Below are 19,710 nucleotides of genomic sequence, written 5' to 3' on the forward strand. Positions count from 1 at the left end.
GTTCAGATCTCAGTTGATTAGATAAGAGGTCAGCTCTCAGCTGACTGGCAAAACACAGCACAGTGTAGTGATTTTCTGATCATGTGGCCAAATTTGCCCCATCAATTACTTAAGCAGTTGGTGATGGTCTGCCCTCAGCCTCATTACTGCCAAAATTTTCCAGTAGTCAACAGTATCACAGAATAGTGTGAAGTTATTTTAATTTAACATAGTACTGTAACTGTACCTGTAATTGTATTGTATGTCCCTAAGAAACCCAGAGACTTAACACATGCTGGAATAATGATTTGTATCCTGCAACGGAGGGAAAAATTATCCTATAGAAGAAATGAATGAAGCAGTAGAAAACAAATGACAGGTGGTAAGCCATAAAAGCAATACAAATGTTGTACTGATTAACTTCTCAGTACATCAGGTAGGTAGACAAGCAGACAAGGAAGTGCTCTGTTTTTCAATGATTTTAGTGAGGTTACCCGCACCTGAATAGTTTTCAGCAGCCCATGCTACAAGTTTGCTTATTCAGATGTTAGATTAGGACAAGACTGGGCTTGGTTAGATGAGTGGTAAAATGTGATCAAAGGGAAAAAATACTTTCCTTCAGACCCTACTCCACATCAAAAATCTGTGTGTAAATTTGATAGATGCTGCAGAGGAACAAGGCATCTGTCTACCTTCCAGCACTCCAGGTGCATTGTAAGTACTGGTAGGATTTATGAGGTGGGGGATGGTTGCTTGTAACAATGCAGGGGTAGGGAAGTGAGTGCTGGAATGCTGAGCTCTGGGGAGAGCTTATTGTGCCAGTACAAACACTCTGGGGATAAGCCAGCAGTGAATTGGAAGATTACCACTCTAGTTTAGGTGCATGTCAAAACCTGATTACCGACTTTCTGAACAGAGAAATGAGTAAGTGCTGTAAATTAACTACAGGTATAACTTCAGAAGATCTGTCCCGATGTGACATATTCAGTGCTAGGTTTTCAGCCTTGGATTACCGAAACATTTATTGCCTTGGATTATTGGAACTTTTATTGACTTCCAGAAATTCTGGCTCTTGTATCCGTGCCAATGATTTTTTTCCAGTGTCAATGCTCCTCACTCATAACTGGACAATCCATCACTCTGTACCAGGAGATCACAATCAGTGCCACTCTCCTTCTGCGTATCTCTCATTTATGACAACCTTTCACCATATCTCAGTGGCTCCAATCCGAATGCATTTCACCCTCAGTAAGACATTCTGAACCAATTAATACTTAACTGTTCTTCATCTAGTCCTCTTTAAATCATTGGCATTGCCTACATTGACCCAGGTTTTCATATCAGGTTTAATCTTATCACCTACCATTGTCAATCTCATTGAGGTTTTCTTCATCCAACACCTGAAACTTGCATTAATGAAAGCTCATCTCTCAACTATTGCCAAAGTGGTTCTTCTTCATTTGCAGTAGCTTTGGCATCAAATGTCATTCCTTTTCTCCTCAGAAACTGTGCCTCTACTCTTCAGCAATGATAGTTCTTTTTCCAAGCCAGGATTTTTAACTTAAGTACCAGTACATCCTTTATCCTGTGATGGCATCTCACTGCTCAGTAATTGCCCTGTAGTGATGGTCTCTCCTACCATGCCGAGCGTCCCCATTGTGGTGATGTCTCACTCATTGACAATACTCCTCAAAGTACCGTGTATGAAGGAACTGCAGATGCTGGTTTAAACCAAAGATAGACACAAAATGCTGGATTATCTCAGCAGGACAGGCAGCATCTCTGGAGAGGAGGAATGGGTGATGACCCGAAACGTCATCCATTCCTTCTCTCTCTCCGGAGGTGCTTCCTGTCCTGCTGAGTTATCATATCATATCATATCATATATACAGCCGGAAACAGGCCTTTTCGGCCCACCAAGTCCGTGCCGCCCAGCGATCCCCGTACATTAACACTATCCTACACCCACTAGGGACAATTTTTACATTTACCCAGCCAATTAACCTACAATTAACCAAGTTACTCCAGCATTTTGTGTCTATCTCCTCAAAGTACCATTCACCCGGTGTCCATGTATCTCTTATCCAAAAGTGTCTTTTCTCACCCAGTGTAATATTTCTCATGCACTGCCAGTGTTTCTTATTGCCAGTGACTGAGATGTTTGGATGGTTTAGAAAATCCATCAATAGAGAAGAGATACTAGTACTGAATGTGAAACATTTCCAGTGGAATGAAAGATACTAACTTTGGGAGTGAGAAACAGCAATGGCTGAGAGATATTATAATGAAGAATAACACCAGTGAGTGAGTGTCACGTCAGCATTGAGAGACACTGGGAGTGGATGAGAAAAATTGCCAGTGGATGATAGAGGCACTGGTATAAAAATAAAAGTTTAATGTAATCATAATTGACGCCCTGTTGCTGGTCTTGTGCCAGTGGATTTGTCTTGTGCAAATGATCTTTCTCACCCTGTATTTCTCAGCCATTAGTGGTGCCTCTTTTATATTGTCAGAGTTTCATTCACTAACATTGCTTCTCACTCAGTGACAGCTTCAGAGCCTCTAGCAGTGTTCCTCATTCACTCAAAGTTTATATTTTAGCTACTAGTGGTCCTGTTCACCCAATGCATGCCTCAGTTACTGAAGATGTTTCACAAAGTGCCAGTATATCTCAGTCACTGGTAAAGTTTTCAGCTGGTGCCAGTATCTCAATTGCTCATGTTTTTTCTTATGCACTGTCAGTAACTCTCAGAACTGGTGATATTTTTCTCACGTTGCCACAATCTCAGTCTCTGCCCATGTTTTTCACACAGATTCAGTACCTCTCATGCTTTGATAACATTCTCATTAAGCCGCTATCGTAACCCTGTTGATAATGCCTTTCTCAATGGTGCTCTCTCTACGTTTGTTAGTGGTTCTCATCTCGTGGCAACAGCTTAGGAACTGGATCTATTCCTCACTCAGCACAAGTATCACTGGTTGTTTTGCTCACCCACTGTCAATAACTCTTCATTAATGGTCTTTTTAACCCGTCAGTATGTGAACTGCTTCTCACCCAGTGACAGAGATTCTCACCCAGTGCCAGTGTCTCATCCAGTGACAGATATTCTCAGTCAGTGCCAGTGGTTTTCATCCAATGCCAGAGATTCTCACCCTATGCTAGTGTTTCCCATCCAGTGGAAGTGATTCTTGCTCAATGCCAGCATTCATCACCCAGTGCCGGTACTTCCACCAGTGCCCATGCTTCCTACTCTCTGCATTTGTTTCATACCAAATACCTTGTTTTCACCGAATCCCAAAGCTCATCACCCAGCACATGTGACTCTTGTTCAGTGCCAGTGTATCTCACTCAGCACCAGTGTATTTCACCCAATGCCAGCGCTTCATGCCCAGCAGCAGTGATTATTACTCGGTGCCAGTGTTTCATACCCAGTGCCTAACACCCAGTGCCATTGTTCCACACCCAGTTGCTGTTTCACACCCAGTGATTATGTTTCATGCCCAGTGCCAGTGTATCAAACCTGGTGTAAGTGTTTCTCACCTGGTGCTAGTGTTTCACACCCAGTATCAGTGTTTCACACCCAGCATCAGTGTTTCACACCCAGTGCCAGTAGCTCAAACCTGGTGCCAGTCTCAAACCCAGTGGCCACTGCCAGTAATTCACACCCAGTGTGCGCTTCTCATCCAGTGGCCATGTTTCACACCCAGTGCGTGCTTCACACCCAATGTCAGTATTTCACAATGAACATGTACTTCACACCCAGTGCCAGTGTTTCACACCCAATACCAGTATTTCACACCCATTCAGCGTTTCACACTCAGTGCCAGTGTCTCTCTCATTGCTAGGGTTTCATACCCAATGCACAGTGCCAGTGTTTAATACCCAACGCCAGTGTTTCATGCCCAGTGTCAGTGTTCCATGCCAAATGCCAGTGTTTCATGCCCGGTGCTCAGTGCCAGTGTTTCATACCCAGTGCTCAGTGCCAGTGTTTAATACCCAGCGTCAGTGTTTCATGCCCAGTGTCAGTGTTTCATGCCAAACACCAGTGTTTCATGCCCGGTGCTCAGTGCCAGTGTTTGATACCCAGTGCCAGTGTTTCACACCCAGTGCCAGTGTTCCATACCCAGTGCTCAGTGCTTCACACCCAGTGCCAGTGTTCCATGCCAAGCGCCGGTGTTTCATACACTGTGCTCAGTGCCAGCATTTCATGCCTGGTGCTCAGTGCCAGTGTTTCACACCCAGTGCCAGTGTTTCACACCCAGTGCCAGTGTTCCATGCCAAGCGCCAGTTTCATACCCAGTGCCAGTCTTTCACACCCAGTGCCAGTGTTCCATGCCAAGCGCCAGTTTCATACCCAGTGCCAGTCTTTCACACCCAGTGCCAGTGTTCCATGCCAAGCGCCAGTTTCATACCCAGTGCCAGTCTTTCACACCCAGTGCCAGTGTTCCATGCCAAGTGCCAGAATCATACCCAGTGCCAGTCTTTCACACCCAGTGCCAGTGTTCCATGCCAAGCGCCAGTTTCATACCCAGTGCCAGTCTTTCACACCCAGTGCCAGTGTTCCATGCCAAGCGCCAGTTTCATACCCAGTGCCAGTCTTTCACACCCAGTGCCAGTGTTCCATGCCAAGCGCCAGTTTCATACCCAGTGCCAGTCTTTCATACCCAGTGCCAGTGTTTAATACCCAGTGCCAGTGTTTCATACCCAGTGCCAGTGTTTCATACCCAGTGCCAGTGTTTCATGCCCAGTGCCGTTATTAGACAGCCAGCGCCCGCCGCGCGAAGAGCCAGTTGCACCACCCCCCCCCCCCCAACCCGCCTCCCGTTCAACGGCCAACGGCCGCTCCGCGAGCCCACCCGCTCGGGCGGGCGGGGGGGGGGGAGGGGCGCTCGTGCTCGCGCGCGTGCAGCGGCCGTTGGCTGTTGAGCGCGGGGGGGGGGGGGGGGGGGGGGAGCATTGGGTCCGCGCGGCGGGGAGTTACCGTTGGTGCGGGGGAGGGGGAGGGCAGTTGGCGCCGGGAGCTGCCGACGGGCGCCAGCACTTGTTGCTCCCCCCCCCCCCCCCACACACACACACACACGCAGCCGCCGGGCGGCACGGAGCACAAAGCGCGGCCGCTCCGTCCCCATCCCCGCCCCGTACTTACTTGTCCAACACAAAGTACAGGTCGAACGCCCCGTGACAGGACGGCTGCTCCACGGCTCCGTCCCCGGGGCCGGCGGTGGGGGAACAGTGGACGGCGCCCGCCGCCAGCAGCAACAACAGCAGCAGCAGCAGCAACAGCAACGCTCCGCACCTCGCCATTTTCCGCACCTGGTCTCTCTCTCCCCCCCCGCCAGCACCCCCCGCGCGGCCGATCTGCAGCTCCCCTCGCAGTTGCAGCCCACGGCTTTTCTGCTGCTTGCTGCAAAAACAAAATCCCAACGAATGACTTTGCTCCCCCCTCCCCTTAAAATTGGCGTTTTGCGAAGCAGCGCGTCAGCCCGAGATTGCCCTGCGGTCAGACTGACGTTTGCTCAGCCCATTGCAGAGGCGCCAGCTGCTCGCTGTAGCCTGGGATCAGCTCTCTGCACTGCACTGCACTGGCCAACACTGCACTCCAGCCTGGGATCAGCTCTCTGCACTGCACTGGCCAACACTGCACTCCAGCCTGGGATCAGCTCTCTGCACTGCACTGGCCAACACTGCACTCCAGCCTGGGATCAGCTCTCTGCACTGCACTGGCCAACACTGCACTCCAGCCTGGGATCAGCTCCCTGCACTGGGAGACAGTGCACTCCAGTCTGGGATCAGCTTCCTGCACTGGGAGACAGTGCATTCCAGCCTGGGATCAGCTCCCTGCACTGGAAGACAGTGCACTCCAGCCTGGGATCAGCTCCCTGCACTGGAAGACAGTGCACTCCAGCCTGGGATCAGCTCCCTGCACTGGGAGACAGTGCACTCCAGCCTGGGATCAGCGCCCTGCACTGGGAGACAGTGCATTCCAGCCTGGGATCAGCTCCCTGCACTGGAAGACAGTGCACTCCAGCCTGGGATCAGCGCCCTGCACTGGAAGACAGTGCTCTCCAGCCTGGGATCAGCGCCCTGCACTGGCCAACACTACACTCCAGCCTGGGATCAGCTCCCTGCACTGGAAGACAGTGCTCTCCAGCCTGGGATCAGCTCCCTGCACTGGAAGGCAGTGCACTCCAGCCTGGGATCAACTCCCTGCACTGGAAGACAGTGCATTCCAGTCTGGGATCAGCTCCCTGCACTGGCAGCCAGTATACTCCACCTTGAGGTCAGCTCCCCATATTGGCGGCCAGTGCACTCCAGCCTGGGATCTGCTCTCTGTACTGGGAGACAGTGCACCCCAGTCTGGCCTCGGCTCCCTGCACTGGTAGCCAATGCACTCCAGCCTAGGATCAGAGCCCTCACTGGCAGCCAGTGCACCCCAGTCTGCCATCGGCTTCCTACACTGGCTCCCAGTGCATTCCACCTAGGCTCAACACCCGCCCATTCTTTGCATTGGCGCCAAGTGTGTTTCAGCCTGGAATCAGACCTGTCAGTTCCCAACACTGGGAACCAGTGCACCCCTGCGTGGGATCAGCCCATTCAATTGCTTGCGCTGCCAATCAAGGTTCTCCAGCATGGGACCAGCCCACTCAGCTTCCTCCACTCGCAAACTCAACCGTCTGATCTGGGGACACCCTTGTCCCCTTCCTTTCATGACAATTTTTACAAGGGTGTTGCCATTTACGAGGATGGTGCCAAGATTCGAGGGCCTGATCTGTAGGTGGAGGTTGGGCAGACTAGGACATTATTTCTTGGAGCGCAGGAAGCTGAGGGATGATCTTACAAGATCACGAGTGGAATAGATTGGGTGAATGCACAGAGTCATTACCCAAAGTAGCAGGTTCATGAACTGGAGCACATGGGTTTAAGGTGGGAGAAGAAAGATTTAATAGCAATCTAAAGGGCAACATTTTCACACAGAGGGTGATGGGTATATGGAATGTGCTGCCAGAGGACGTCGTTGAGGCAGGTACTATATCATGATTTAACAGGTAAATGGATAGGATAGGTTTAGAGGGATATGTGCCAAACGCAGGCAAATGGGACTAGCAAAGATGGGGTATGTTGGTCGGCATGGACGAGTTGGGCCGAAGGGACTATTTCGGTGTTGTATGACCAACTCGTTGCAGTTTCGCCTGCGATCCGCGTTCGTTCATTCCCTGCACTGGCCAAGCAATGCATTGCAGCCCGGGGTCCGTCTGCGACTCCCCCACCCGTCCCTCACCCCTTCTCTGCGATGGCAACCAGTGGATTGTACCCTGGGACCACCCCCTTCTGCTGACTAAAGGCTGCAGTAGAACCAGTGGATTGCTCGTTGCAGCTTGGGACCAGTCTGCGTCGGTTCCTTGCACTGGCATCCAAAGAACGGATATAATCTATAATCTACACAGGCAGTATTACACTGTCTATAGAGTCATACAGCGCTGCTCGGCCCAACTTGCCCACTCCGGCCAACATGCCCCATCTATACAAGTCCCACCTGCCTGCGTTTGGCCCACATTTTTCGAAACTTATCCGATCCTTTTCCCGTTTTCGTAAACGTTGTGACAATGTCTTAAACGTTGTCAGTGCAAGGGGCAGGACAGCTTTCTGGAATCGATAATAATTTTCAAAGCGAGTTCAATAGGTAATTGGGGTCGGAAAATGTTGAAAGGCGGAGATGAAGTAAAATGAATGTCTTTCACAGGGAAACACAGTCATAATGGGCCGAATGATCTTCGGTGCCGAGTGTTTTCGTACACCCAGTGTACAATAGACAATAGAAAATAGGTGCAGGAGAAGGCCATTCGGCCCTTCGAGCCAGCACCGCCATTCAATGTGATCATGGCTGATCATTCCCTTCAATTGTTCTACCTTGAAGGTCCCTTCAATTGTTTTACCTTGCCTATACTTTATTTTAGTCTCATATCACGGTAAGATTTGTAACAATTCCGTCTATTTTTAGCAAGCTTGCACTTTACTAACCCTCCTTAGTCTTTCATCAATCACATAAATTTTCACAAAGTTATCATCTTTAATCTTCACTTTCATTAATTGAGTAGAACGCGTGTTTTTTTTAATACATAAGGCAGGGTTGTGAATATAATAATTAATGATCAATCATGAGGCTGGTTTTCTGACCTTAAGTCGCCAGGTTGAATGACGCTACTATATTTCCAAAATTATGCAGAATACTCGTTAGTGAGAGATAGCGATAGGAAATGTTATCGTGAAAAAATATTATTGTTTTCAATTACGCCTAATAAAAATAGTTATCTTTGCATCAGTCTGAAAAACATAGACATGGTATATCCATAAGGTGATACACAAATATATCCCCCGCCCCCTGCACCGCTTTAAAGCTGAATTTTAATTTATATTTGTGTACTCGAGTACCGAGTAGATTTTCAAAACGCGATCAGATCAGCCCCTTCCCGGTGCATTGACGATAATTCATGCAAAATAGAATTATATCAACGGGTTACAGCTACAGACTCATAAACTACTGGAGTAACTCAGCAGGTCAGGCAGCATCTCAGGAGGAAACGATGTGTTACTTTTGAAACGTTTGCTATGGCTCACGCCAAATCTAAAGTATCGCTGCATCTTAGCATTGAGCAGATTAAATGCAGTCCCATTCAGTCTGTTGCCTCGGTTTCCAACTGAAACATTATCAAGATATTGTTTCCAAAAATGGGATAACCTAAATCAAACTTTCAGCATTTTCAACCACAAGTAAATTCGTACATTGCCAGGCATAACGGACGCCTGAAAAGTTTGAACGTTGAAACGCTAATTACTCTGTCATTTTAATTTAGAAGAAACCGATCAGAATTTACATTGTAATACAAATGAACAACTGTTAGTTGTATTATCCAGGATAATTGTCAGAATGGATTTTAGGCATATCTTTAATTTGAAACGCAACATGTGTGTTTTGTGATCATTCTACAAATATGTTAAAACACCACGGATGCATCCAATTCGTCGTAATAACAAACAAAATCATATCAGCGATCTTGCTGAAGGACAAGGCAATTATGAAATGTGTACATAAAATCACACTTGCGCACAAGAGACTGAAAATCAGCTCTGACCCGTTGAGTTACTCCAGCTTTTTGTGTCTATTGTAGTGAAATGCGAGACTGAACTTACAACCTGTAGTATTTTGTTAAGAAGCATTCTGTTCTTTCGATGTGTTCGCAACCGTCATCTTATGATCAGTGCATTGAAATTCCTAAGCCAAAGGAGATCTGATTTACTTTGCCGTTGCCAACGTGTTCATTTTTTAAGCGGCATTAACGCAGTATTTCGCCGCAGTTTAGCTTTTAAATGTAACGCATCTTATACAATTAGATTAGACACAAAATGCCGGAGTAACTCAGCGGGACAGGCAGCATCTCTGGAGAGAAGGAATGGGTGACGTTTCGGGTCGAGACCCTTCTTCAGTCTGAAGAAGGGTCTCGACCCGAAATGTCACCCCATTCCTTCTCTCCAGAGATGATGCCTGTCCCGCTGAGTTACTCCAACATTTTATGTCTACCTTCGATTTAAACCAGCATCTGCAGTTCTTTCCGGCACACCTTATACAATTGGATTGCTGGTCAGATAAACAAACATTCTTGCAGCGATGGAGTACGTTTTCATCGCCGCCGTACAACCACCCCATAAACATTAATCAAAAGGGCTGGCTAGTTCAGATGTCAAAATGTACATAGGAATTTTCTGTCAGGCGTTGACACGCCTTTATTTGGAACGACATCTTTCAAAAGTGATGTTGCTCTTTGAACTGTAGGCATATTTGATTGTGACAAGATATTTGGCCATTATGGAAGCTTTTTACATAAGCATGTCGCAGTTGATCTTTATATGGAACAAGTTAGACAGTCGTCCAGAGCTGTTTGTCGCGGAGTAGCTATTTCGAGTTTGTACCAATTAAGTACAATCAAATTAGTTTTTAATGCAATATTAAATGAACGATTCTTGGAAAGAAGGAACCAAGAATGTAGTTTATCCTAATGGCCAATTGCATTAACGATCACTTTAAGGAACATATTAGTAACATTTTAACGAATGTTAGACCTTACCTGCAGTGAGTGAATCGTTTAACAGTCGAGAAAATGTTCACTGTGACATTTTGATTTCAGGTGAGTTGAACGATAATCTTTTTTTTGTAAATCATCGCGAAAGTGTGAAGATGGGAGTTTCTGGCGTGCCCGATTACATAAAATGTTGATAGGAAAAATGTCCCTTTAATTGATACGACAGCTTTCCGGCAGATTGTGCGATTTTGACAAAATTAGCCTACTACATTACACATAAACGCGGTGACAAATGTAACCTATTTCGGGAACTTCAATTCGTCCTGAGCTTGTTTGGACGAGAATTGTTGCAATTGTGCGAACAATAAATAATTTTAAAGCAATTTTAAAATATAAACGTTTCCCTCAAACACGTGGTGTTGTTTTCCAATGTGATCAGCGCGCTAGGGGGAGTTGTATCTTGTTCAACGAATGTTCTTATTAAATCTCCTGTTTAGAAAATTCTTGTGAATGTCAAACAGCCCCAGCATTTTACGATGAACATTAAATTAGGTGAGCGCTTTTATCTGGTAATATTAATCATTGTCAACGTAACAACCCGCTATTTTATATATATATATATATATACACACACATGCATATACATATATATATATTAGTACAGAAGGAAATGCTCGTGAATCATCCCACAAACATCACTTGTTAAAAATGAGCAAAACAGACTCCAAAATTGTTTATCGCTTCTCAAAATGCATGTTGTAAAATTGAATTCAGCTTTGTCCGATAACCACCCACTAAAACCAATGATACAAATAAGACTTCTATATGCATAATGATGAGTACGGTTATCTTACTAACTTTCGAATTCAGTGAGTTTTGAAAACGCGTCTCTTTCATTGACCAATAGATTTAAGATTAAGTTGTCGAAAACAATAAAATAATATAAATGTTCAGAAAGCATATTTTACTACGCGAAGAAAATCGGAATCTATATAGGAACACGATTATTTCGGACTAATTTCAAATGTTACTTTTAATGCACTTTGTGCAGCAAAACGCTCTACCCGCTTCGTTTCTTCGACCTCAAATGAATCAACTAAGATAAAGTTATTATTCCTGACTCGTAATCGCTACCATCGTTTAAAGCATCATAACATTTAGCTCAAGACAAGGATTTGCCATAAATATGTAACATTTAACATCTGACCTTCCATCGGGTGCTTTAAGCGACCCAAATAGATATTATCATATTCAGTCGTTGTAAATGATATGCAAACAGATTCCATGTATTACAGAAAATATTGTGCATAAAGCTATTGAATATTGCTTTAATGCACTGCAATTGTTGGTTACCATGCTTTCATTAATAGGGTTGCTCCATATAAACCACCAATGAAAGTGCCAATTGAGGATGCATGCAAGCGGAAGAGCCCAGGGATTGCTTGGCACGCTTCACTGAACAAATGATCTTGCAAAGGGAAAGTGTCTTTTACAGCGGAGCAAACTGTCATTTCAACGCAGCGCTCACCAGCGTCACTCACTTTCAGGAATCAATAGAAATCGCTGCAACCAAAGAAGCTTTTACCTGAAGGGGAAATTGAAGAAATCGATTCCAAAGGACCATCGACTGGCATTGGTAAATGAAAAGCGTGCTGTAGATTCCGGCTGTCTCTCGGTATCTTATATGACTGTACATTGCTGAATTATTCTGATAAACCTTTCCGTTCTGATCAACAGTCATGTTTTAAGATTAAACTAAATAATGTTAAGGATAGCAAACTATCAAAAATGTTTAGATGCTTCTTTTAGTCGCTGGCTTGTTTATTTAATTAAATATATTCAATACACCAGCTACCATTATAATAATGTAGAGTTTGATATGGTTAAGTCGCGATTATTGAGCCACAATTAAGAGCTACATTGATCTTGAATATAAATTCATTTTAAAATATCTATATTTAAATTACTCCAAACAATCCGAGCGGTGACTAATGATCGCCGTTGATTACGCGCAACGTGGCGATTCTAAACATGATCATTACTGGTGATGGTGGAAAAGAAAGGCCGGAACTAACAGGCAGGCAGATGGACAGACAATGGGGATCAGTCTCACTGAGCTGAAATGTATCAAATGAACAATCCCTTGACTTTCCTCTCGAACACAATAGACGAGAGAGAGAGAGAGAGAGGGAGAGAAAGAGGGGGAGAGAGAGAGAGAGAGAGAGAGAGAGAGAGAGAGAGAGAGAGAGAGAGAGAGAGAGAGAGAGAGAGAGAGAGAGAGAGAGAGAGGTGGAAATAAAGGGAGAGAGAAACGCATTCACCCAGATCGCTTCGACTTTTGTCAGCGTTTAGACCAGTCGCTTTGCCAGTTTCAATCAGATCACCGTGAAGAGGCACCAAACAGTGCCAACCACAACACGGCTTAAATGCTGAAAACAACCTAATAACTTAGCAATAAGTTCTCATCTCTACAGTTGGCTTTGAAAGCAGCGGCTATTCAGTGGGAAATATTTATATTTAGATTGCTTCCAACAGTCTGAAGTATCCTCGGATGTATACTAAAAACAATTATGTTGATGCGTGCATCTTCGTGTCAAATTGATTTTGCACGCGTGTCACTTGGTATTGTGAAATAAAAGGCACGCTGGGAGGAAAGGAGAGGGTTGAATGAGCAGTAAAATACGGTATCATGCTTCCAAGTGTCACTACGCTCAGTGAGAGCCGAGAAGTTTTTTTTTTCACACTGAGCATCAAGAACAGAGGTGAGATCCGAATTCAATAGACCCGTTGTACTGTTGTACTGTTGGGAATCAGGAGTGAAGAACGGTAACAGCACAGTCGGTTAGCTTCCTGACTGAAGCGACGACCAAGACGATGTGGCAATCCCGATAAAAAATAATTATACGCTCGGGATGATATACGCTCTTTGTTTTATTTTATATTTTATATATCTATTATATCTTCGCTAAACTATGCCACTCGCTTTGACGAATGCTATGGAGGTATCCATCCAGCACGATCTCTCAGTTCATTAGTTTACGCATTTAATTTAGGTCTCGGCTCCAATGCAATACTGATGATTTTTTTTAAAATCTAGAAAACGTTCCACATAATAAAAGGGTCGCTCAGAATTGTCACAAATTATCAACATCGCCTCGCCTGATGAGCATAATAGTAGCAATTCCAAGGAAGATTAGGTAAAATCATATCGTCTGCCATTACAGTAACAAGAATGAAAATGATTGATAACTTTATTATGCTTGCTCAGCACTGGGGCCCCCTCTTTCTGCAGGCAGCATTTCAGATACATTATCAGAAGTACAAAGTAGTTCAATAAATGCAACGATCGTTTTGTTTTGCAGGATGCAAATGCTTAACATTCTGGCGCGATTAAATAATGTATTTTCAATTGCATTTTACATTTATCTTGTCAACGTAGCGTTAAAACCAATCAGACGTTGACCTTTCTCTTATGGCTAATCCCAATTCCTGAAATTAACAGATTTTTAATTTTAAGAAGATCCAACAAGCGTGCACATCATTTACATTAGTCTTCACCTCTATTTAAAATATTGCTTTATATTTTGATGCATCAGAATCACGCGGGATGATTTGCAGAAGACTTGAGTCCATTTTATATGTCATGGGGTTTTTTTGGTTAAAATTCTGCAGTCCACAATTTGAACACATTTTTTTTTGCAGTCACGATTCACATAAGGTTACATTTCTGAGGTGACGATTGGTGGAAGTTGGGTGGAGAATAAATTAAATCAGGATGAAGTAGAAATCGCGGCAACCCAACGCGTTATTAATAGGAAATATAATATTAATATATTTCTGGGAAACTCGGAGTTAAGCTACCATATAGCTTGAATGATTGTATAAATTTGTTTCTGGGCCAAGACTAATATATGAACCCTCCTGCCCCTTTGCAGATTGTAATAACTGTGCTGATTTGTTGTAAAATTAATTGCATAATAAAACGCATGGATGTGGCGTTTGGAATGGATACTCGTTCTAATTAATAATTCGATGCGAACAAGTGTACGATGTATATTACCCAACTTTCACCCACATTAACATCTCTAATGTATAATTTCACTTGCACCCCCACGAAATCCGAGGAATTAACCTATTTTATCTTGTACATCGCAGATGAATTATGGAATATTTCCCGTTTTCTAAGGGATTATGGGCAGGTGACAACAGATTTCTGCATCACCACTTCACTGACATATTAACAAGTGTGCACATTATCCGGGAGGTCCCTGAAGACGCAGTCTTCGGCCCCTGCATCCTCCAGAACACATTTTACGACACTATCGCTTTCATTGCCTTGAAATCTTCAGACCGGCGAAGTGTGCCCTACGTGTTTCGGGTAAGAACCCTCTCACCTTCGACCATAGTAGTCTTAAACGTTTCCATTTGCGAGCTCGTTGATTACGACACGTGAAGAACCGTCAAACCACAACCCAACTAGACGAATTAACATTTCTTCCAAAAAGTAAGATTTAAATTATTTCTTTGAAGTTGATAAGATCAAATCAGTTTTGTTTTAAGAAAGGCTATAATTATAATGGGTGTCTCCCGTTGAAGATCGGGTTGAATATTGGATGTGTCGGAGACAATTAAGAATCAAATTTGAATTAATTTCACAGCTTCATGAGATTTGGGTCGGAAAAAATTTGAACTCTTCATAGGCTCCAAGGGTTAAATTAAAAAATATATATTGTGTGCAGGTGGATGCGGCTGCGTTGAATAGCTCGACGGATGGATTGTCCTGGTTGCGACTGGTGCAATCGGCCAACAATAACAAGGAGCAAAACCTGGAGGCTTACTTGAAGAACGGACAACTGTACTATCGCTCCACACGGAGAATCGGGAGGGATGAGGAACTCTTCGTGTGGTACGACAAGGAACTGTCCACGCTCCTCGGCTTCACCGACATCAAACCCCGCACTGGCTCGAACAGTGAGTAACTTTGACACCACCCAAAACTTTAGGACACCGCTAGTCAAAAATGAAAGAAAACGCAATGCAGTATACACCGCCAGCCCCTTAAACGTGTCTGAGTTCTGCGAAGCCCCAAAATAAGTTAATTTATCACAAAATTGTACAAATAGCGGTAATGAATATTGACTTCAGATAGACACAAAATGCTGGAGTAATTCAGCGGGACAGGCAACATCTCTGGAGAGAAGGAATGGGTTTCTCTCCAGAGATGCTGCCTGCCCCGATAAGGTGCTCCAGCATTTTGTGTCGATCTTTGGTTTAAACCAGCATCCTTCATGAATATTGACATTTCAAACTTCAAGTAACCCTTGTTTTCCCTCTCTCTCTCCACCCTTCCCCCAATCCTAATTCCCCGACCAATCTGACGGGTCCTCCTGACGAAATTGTACTTTGTAAGAATCGTTGTCACCTTCCCCACGCTAACAATGATCTATTCTACAGGTTTCCTTGATTTGCGTCCCCTTTCATTTCTCGTTTTCCCACCTTACCCTTCCATATCTCTCGTTTCCCCTTTTCCTTGACTCACAGTCTGAAAACATGTCTCGACTCGTAACGTCACCCATTCCTTCTACCCAGAGACGCTGCCTGTCCCGCCGAGTTACTCCAGCATTTTATGTATATCTCCGGTGCAAACCAGCGTCTGCAATTCCTTCCAACACAATATAGTACTCATTGATCAAAAAATATATGCACAAAATAAAAAAGCGAAATTAAACCGCCCATAATCGATGCCCAGTCATGTCCATCACCTCATCTGAGGGTAGACACTCTCTGAACAAGTATCTCGACTCGAAACGTTACCCATTCCTTCTGTCCAGAGATGCTGCCTGTCCCGCTGAGTTACTCTAGCATTTTGTGTCTATCTTCGGTTTAAACCAATATCTGCAGTTCCTTTCTGCACACCCCACATGAGGAGATATATTTAAAAAATATCGCGTTCCTGTCGTGTTAGATGGCCTGACCTTTGGGATGGGAGACCATGGGTAGGAAGGTGAGAAGAGATGCGTCACCATCATGGCTCTCTTGCCCTTAGGCTAAACCGTAATTGGGCAACACCTCGCCATATTTCAAGGTGTTTTCACATCTTTTCATCTTTAGTATCCTTTTTTTATGTAATGAGACTTTTCATTCATAAATTAGTATGTTTGGATCACATTGGTAAACACGACGGTCTGACCATCCGAGGAGAGTGGTGGGTATATAGAACAAGCTGCCGGAGAAGGCAGTTGGAGCAGGTACTTTGACAACTTTTAAGAAACATTTGGACAGGTGCACCAATAGGATACGTTTGGAGCGATATGGGGGCAAACGCAGGTAGTTGGGACTAGTGTAAATGGGACATTTTGGTCGGCGTGGGTAAGTTGGAACGAAAGGCCTGTTTTCACGCTGTATGACTCTATGACTCTATGACTTGAAGAGGCATTGATTTTAAATGTGGTTAATTATAAGTGCTCTACTCTCTCCCACCTCGCGGCACACACGGTGCTCCGGGATAGCCCGGTGTCTACAACATAATTTAAGTTCCATTTGAACTGCGCCATATCCTTTTATAAATGCACTTTGGTGTGCAAGGGTTGGCAGGGAGTGCACATCCTGTATAGCTCAGAGTGAAACCGCGCTTGAATGTCTGTGTTACCATCCCCACTGTGTAATGCTTTTACTTAATTGCTTTTGAAATTAGGTGCCAACAGTAAAAGAAAGTACATAAAGCACTGGAGTAACTCTGCAAGACGGGTCACATGGATAGATGACGTTTCGGTCGAGACCCTTCTTCAGACACGAAATGTCACCCATCCACGTTCTCCAGAGATGCAGAGCCGATGAGTTACTCCAGCACTGTGTGTCCTTTTGTGCACGCCAGTTGTGCTATAGTTAAAAAAGCCCCAGTGTTATAAATGTTTTGGATCTCAAATATACCAACTGAACACACAGCAACCGCCACCAGTTTTGATAGAACCGATTGTCTTTAACAGTATAATTGAGAAATAGCTCTCGAAACAAAAAATCTCAGATTTTATTGAATTCATTGGTCTTTTCAGCCCGAAGACCGAAAGTTTGTCACAGTTACTTGGAGTAAGAATCTCGTGCAGTTTTCAAGGAGGGTGGGCCTTTGGATCTGAGCTCACCATTAACAATAAAATGGGCATTATATTTTTTTAAGAAGAGTGTTCTTCTTGGAGGAGTCCCGATGTATATTCATGAGCCAACATTACTAAAATGTTCCGGAGTCTGTCCATTTCCCCATTGCTATTGGTGGAATATTGCCTTGCACAGATTCTCACATTACAACGATGCCCCACACACACTTCAACATTAGCCGTGAAATGCTTCATCATGGTTGGGGGGGGGGGGGTAAAAATGCGAAATATAGATGCACCATTTTACGTCTCCGGCAAATGTACATTGCTGCAGCGAGAACGAGATGTTAATTATATTTTATTGTTTGCGGTAGCCTTCAGATGCGCCGACTGTGATCAGGAACTGAAGTATGAAAATCCATATCTGGCCCATGTTCGATTCTTATGCGCGAAGAGGAATGATCATCTCTGGCGAGATTTTCGGGCCCTGGGGTTTGGTCACGATAGCCTTTGGAAAGAGCTTCCCAGGAGCGTAGAGGTCAGAGATAAGAGCAGAGTGACCAACTTCCACAGGATTGCCCATGATCTGGAGCACTCCAAGAAGAAACCTGCGGCGCAGGACGAGGGGCGACCTTCCTCGGAGAAACACCCCAGCAAGCGGAAACAGGACGGTGCAGAGGAGAGCAGAAGTAGGAACACAGTCTTGTTGGAGAAAACTAATAACCTGGTGTGCGTCCAGGGAGGCGTTTCTAAAGACGAACCAAGTGTTTTCCCCGCTTTCGCAGTTTCCGTTTGGAAACTTAATTCCGACAAGTTTCTATTGAAGAGGGATTCGTCGGAACATAAAACAAGTGCATTCACCGAGGTCCGTCGACCGCGTGAAAGGGCCAAAGCTGACAAATCAGAGGGAAATGTTAAAGACGGAGCCCCTGATCTGATCAGGAAGGCAAGGACAGAGCTGGTGCTCAGCTCCACTGGGAGCGCCTTCTCTTCGGTTTTGCCATCTGGTGTCAGAGAGGATCAGAAGAGTGCGTTCTGTCAGCCGAGCAGACGAAGCGGGGAAGGGCCACCTCTGCTTCTTGCTCATGCACTGCCTGCCGCTGCCGAAAGCCCGGGGGATTTATCAGATTCTATCGCCACCAGTCATCTCCTGGGCCCCGCCAATCTGCTGGGCTCCAAGTCTCTCAGCACTGATCTGGGCAATTCACACATACTGCACCCGAGTGTTACAAACAACAGCCCACGTTTATACAGCACTGACATGTGGCCTAAACCAGTCGGCGTACAACTCCAATCTACGTCCTCGCTGACCCTGCTGCCACCGTCCTACACGTCATTTGGGGTTTCGGCCCAGAACTGGTGTGCCAAATGCAACGCGTCCTTTCGAATGACTTCGGACCTGGTGTTTCACATGAGATCCCACCATAAAAAGGAATTCGCAACTGAGTACCTGAACAAGAGAAGGAGGGAGGACAAGTTGACGTGCCCGATATGTAATGAATTTTTTAGGGAGCGCCACCATCTATCGCGACACATGACATCTCACAATTGAGGTGTGAATTAAAACTGAAGGGCTTTTATGGGCTCCCTGACAGTCTGATCACAAGGTACCAGAGGGTGCCTTCTTTAAGAAACTGACGTCACTTCATTTGAGGGTGAACTGGTCTCCCAAGCTTGGAACAGTGTTACAAAAGTCGGGAGAAACAGTCTTAAATATTAAAAAAACGCAAAATTTCAATTTATTTAGACTAATAAAAGAAATTAGTTACAAAAAAAGTGCCAATGATATCAAAGCTGTAGGATAATTGGTTTGATTTGGCAATGGAATAAATGTATACCGCATGGAACATCTGTGTAATAGGTTTCTGCTTTTTGAATTTTTGTTAACTTAGAGTAACAGTAATCGATTCTGCAGTTGATAAAGCGACATTCAATGTATAGTTATTTCAGTTTGGAGAATTAACTTTGCAGAATACCTGTACCGGCCCTCACCTTTAATTGCCACAATACATATTTTGATTCTTGTGTTGTAGGGTGTAAACTTGCACAAGTACAAAACGGAGAGGGTACAAAAGTCAATGGCCGCACCCAACTGTTCTTCAATTTGAATGGATGTCATAATTGCTTTTAAATTACCTGATAAACACGACCTGTTTACTCTCGAACATCGTCTAGTTCCTGCAGTTTTCTGTGCCGCCGAGTAAAACAAAATGTATGGGGTTGCTGGTACAATGCCTGCCCTATGGAGGTCTGCTATCTATTTGTCTGAGTTAAGATGCGGAGTCCGCGGAAAGACAATACATGATTACAATCGAACCCTCCACAGTGTACAGACACATGATAAAGGGAATAACGTGAGTGACGTTTAGTGCAAGATAAAGTCCGGTAAAGTCCGATCAAAGATAGTCCAAGGGTCTCCAATGAGGTAGATAGTAGTTCAGGACTGTTCTCTCTAGTTGATGGTTGGATGGTCGAGTTGTCTGATAACAGCTGGGAAGAACTGTCCCTGAATCTGGAGGAGTGCGTTTTCATACCTCTATACCCGATGGGAGAGGGGAGAAGG

General features: G+C 44.7%; 2 protein-coding genes across 3 annotated transcripts in view; one reads left to right on the forward strand and one right to left on the reverse strand.

Moving 5' to 3' along the window:
* Positions 1–5,355, reverse strand: part of LOC144609987 (anthrax toxin receptor 1-like) — a 70,224-nt gene extending 64,869 nt beyond the window's left edge. The window contains exon 1 of the mRNA XM_078428406.1: positions 5,127–5,355. Coding sequence (XP_078284532.1) covers positions 5,127–5,284 — 158 coding nt within the window. The 5' untranslated portion in view covers positions 5,285–5,355. The remainder of the gene's footprint in view (positions 1–5,126) is intronic.
* A 6,105-nt stretch (positions 5,356–11,460) lies between these two features.
* znf488 (zinc finger protein 488) lies at positions 11,461–19,256 on the forward strand. 2 transcript variants are annotated; one of them, XM_078428327.1, is made up of 4 exons: positions 11,461–11,692; positions 14,212–14,434; positions 14,796–15,027; positions 17,522–19,256. In XM_078428327.1, the coding sequence occupies exons 2-4, from the start codon at positions 14,219–14,221 to the stop codon at positions 18,697–18,699; spliced, it is 1,626 nt and encodes a 541-aa protein (XP_078284453.1). In that variant the 5' UTR covers positions 11,461–11,692; positions 14,212–14,218; the 3' UTR covers positions 18,700–19,256. The 2 variants fall into 2 exon arrangements, with proteins under 2 accessions (XP_078284453.1, XP_078284455.1); XM_078428329.1 differs by lacking the exon at positions 11,461–11,692 and adding an exon at positions 12,409–12,818.
* The last annotated feature ends 454 nt before the right edge of the window (positions 19,257–19,710 follow it).

This window comes from Rhinoraja longicauda, chromosome 35, assembly GCF_053455715.1.
Source record: "Rhinoraja longicauda isolate Sanriku21f chromosome 35, sRhiLon1.1, whole genome shotgun sequence".
In the NCBI taxonomy this organism is placed as follows: Eukaryota; Metazoa; Chordata; class Chondrichthyes; order Rajiformes; family Arhynchobatidae; genus Rhinoraja; species Rhinoraja longicauda.

Excerpts from the sequence above, each read along its gene's own strand:
- znf488 (XM_078428327.1), top strand. The coding sequence starts at position 14,219 with ATGGAATATTTCCCGTTTTCTAAGGGATTATGGGCAGGTGACAACAGA. Across the intron at positions 14,435-14,795 it reads GTGTGCCCTACGTGTTTCGG|GTGGATGCGGCTGCGTTGAA; the intron begins GTAAGAACCCTC and ends TATTGTGTGCAG. Across the intron at positions 15,028-17,521 it reads ACCCCGCACTGGCTCGAACA|CCTTCAGATGCGCCGACTGT; the intron begins GTGAGTAACTTT and ends TGTTTGCGGTAG.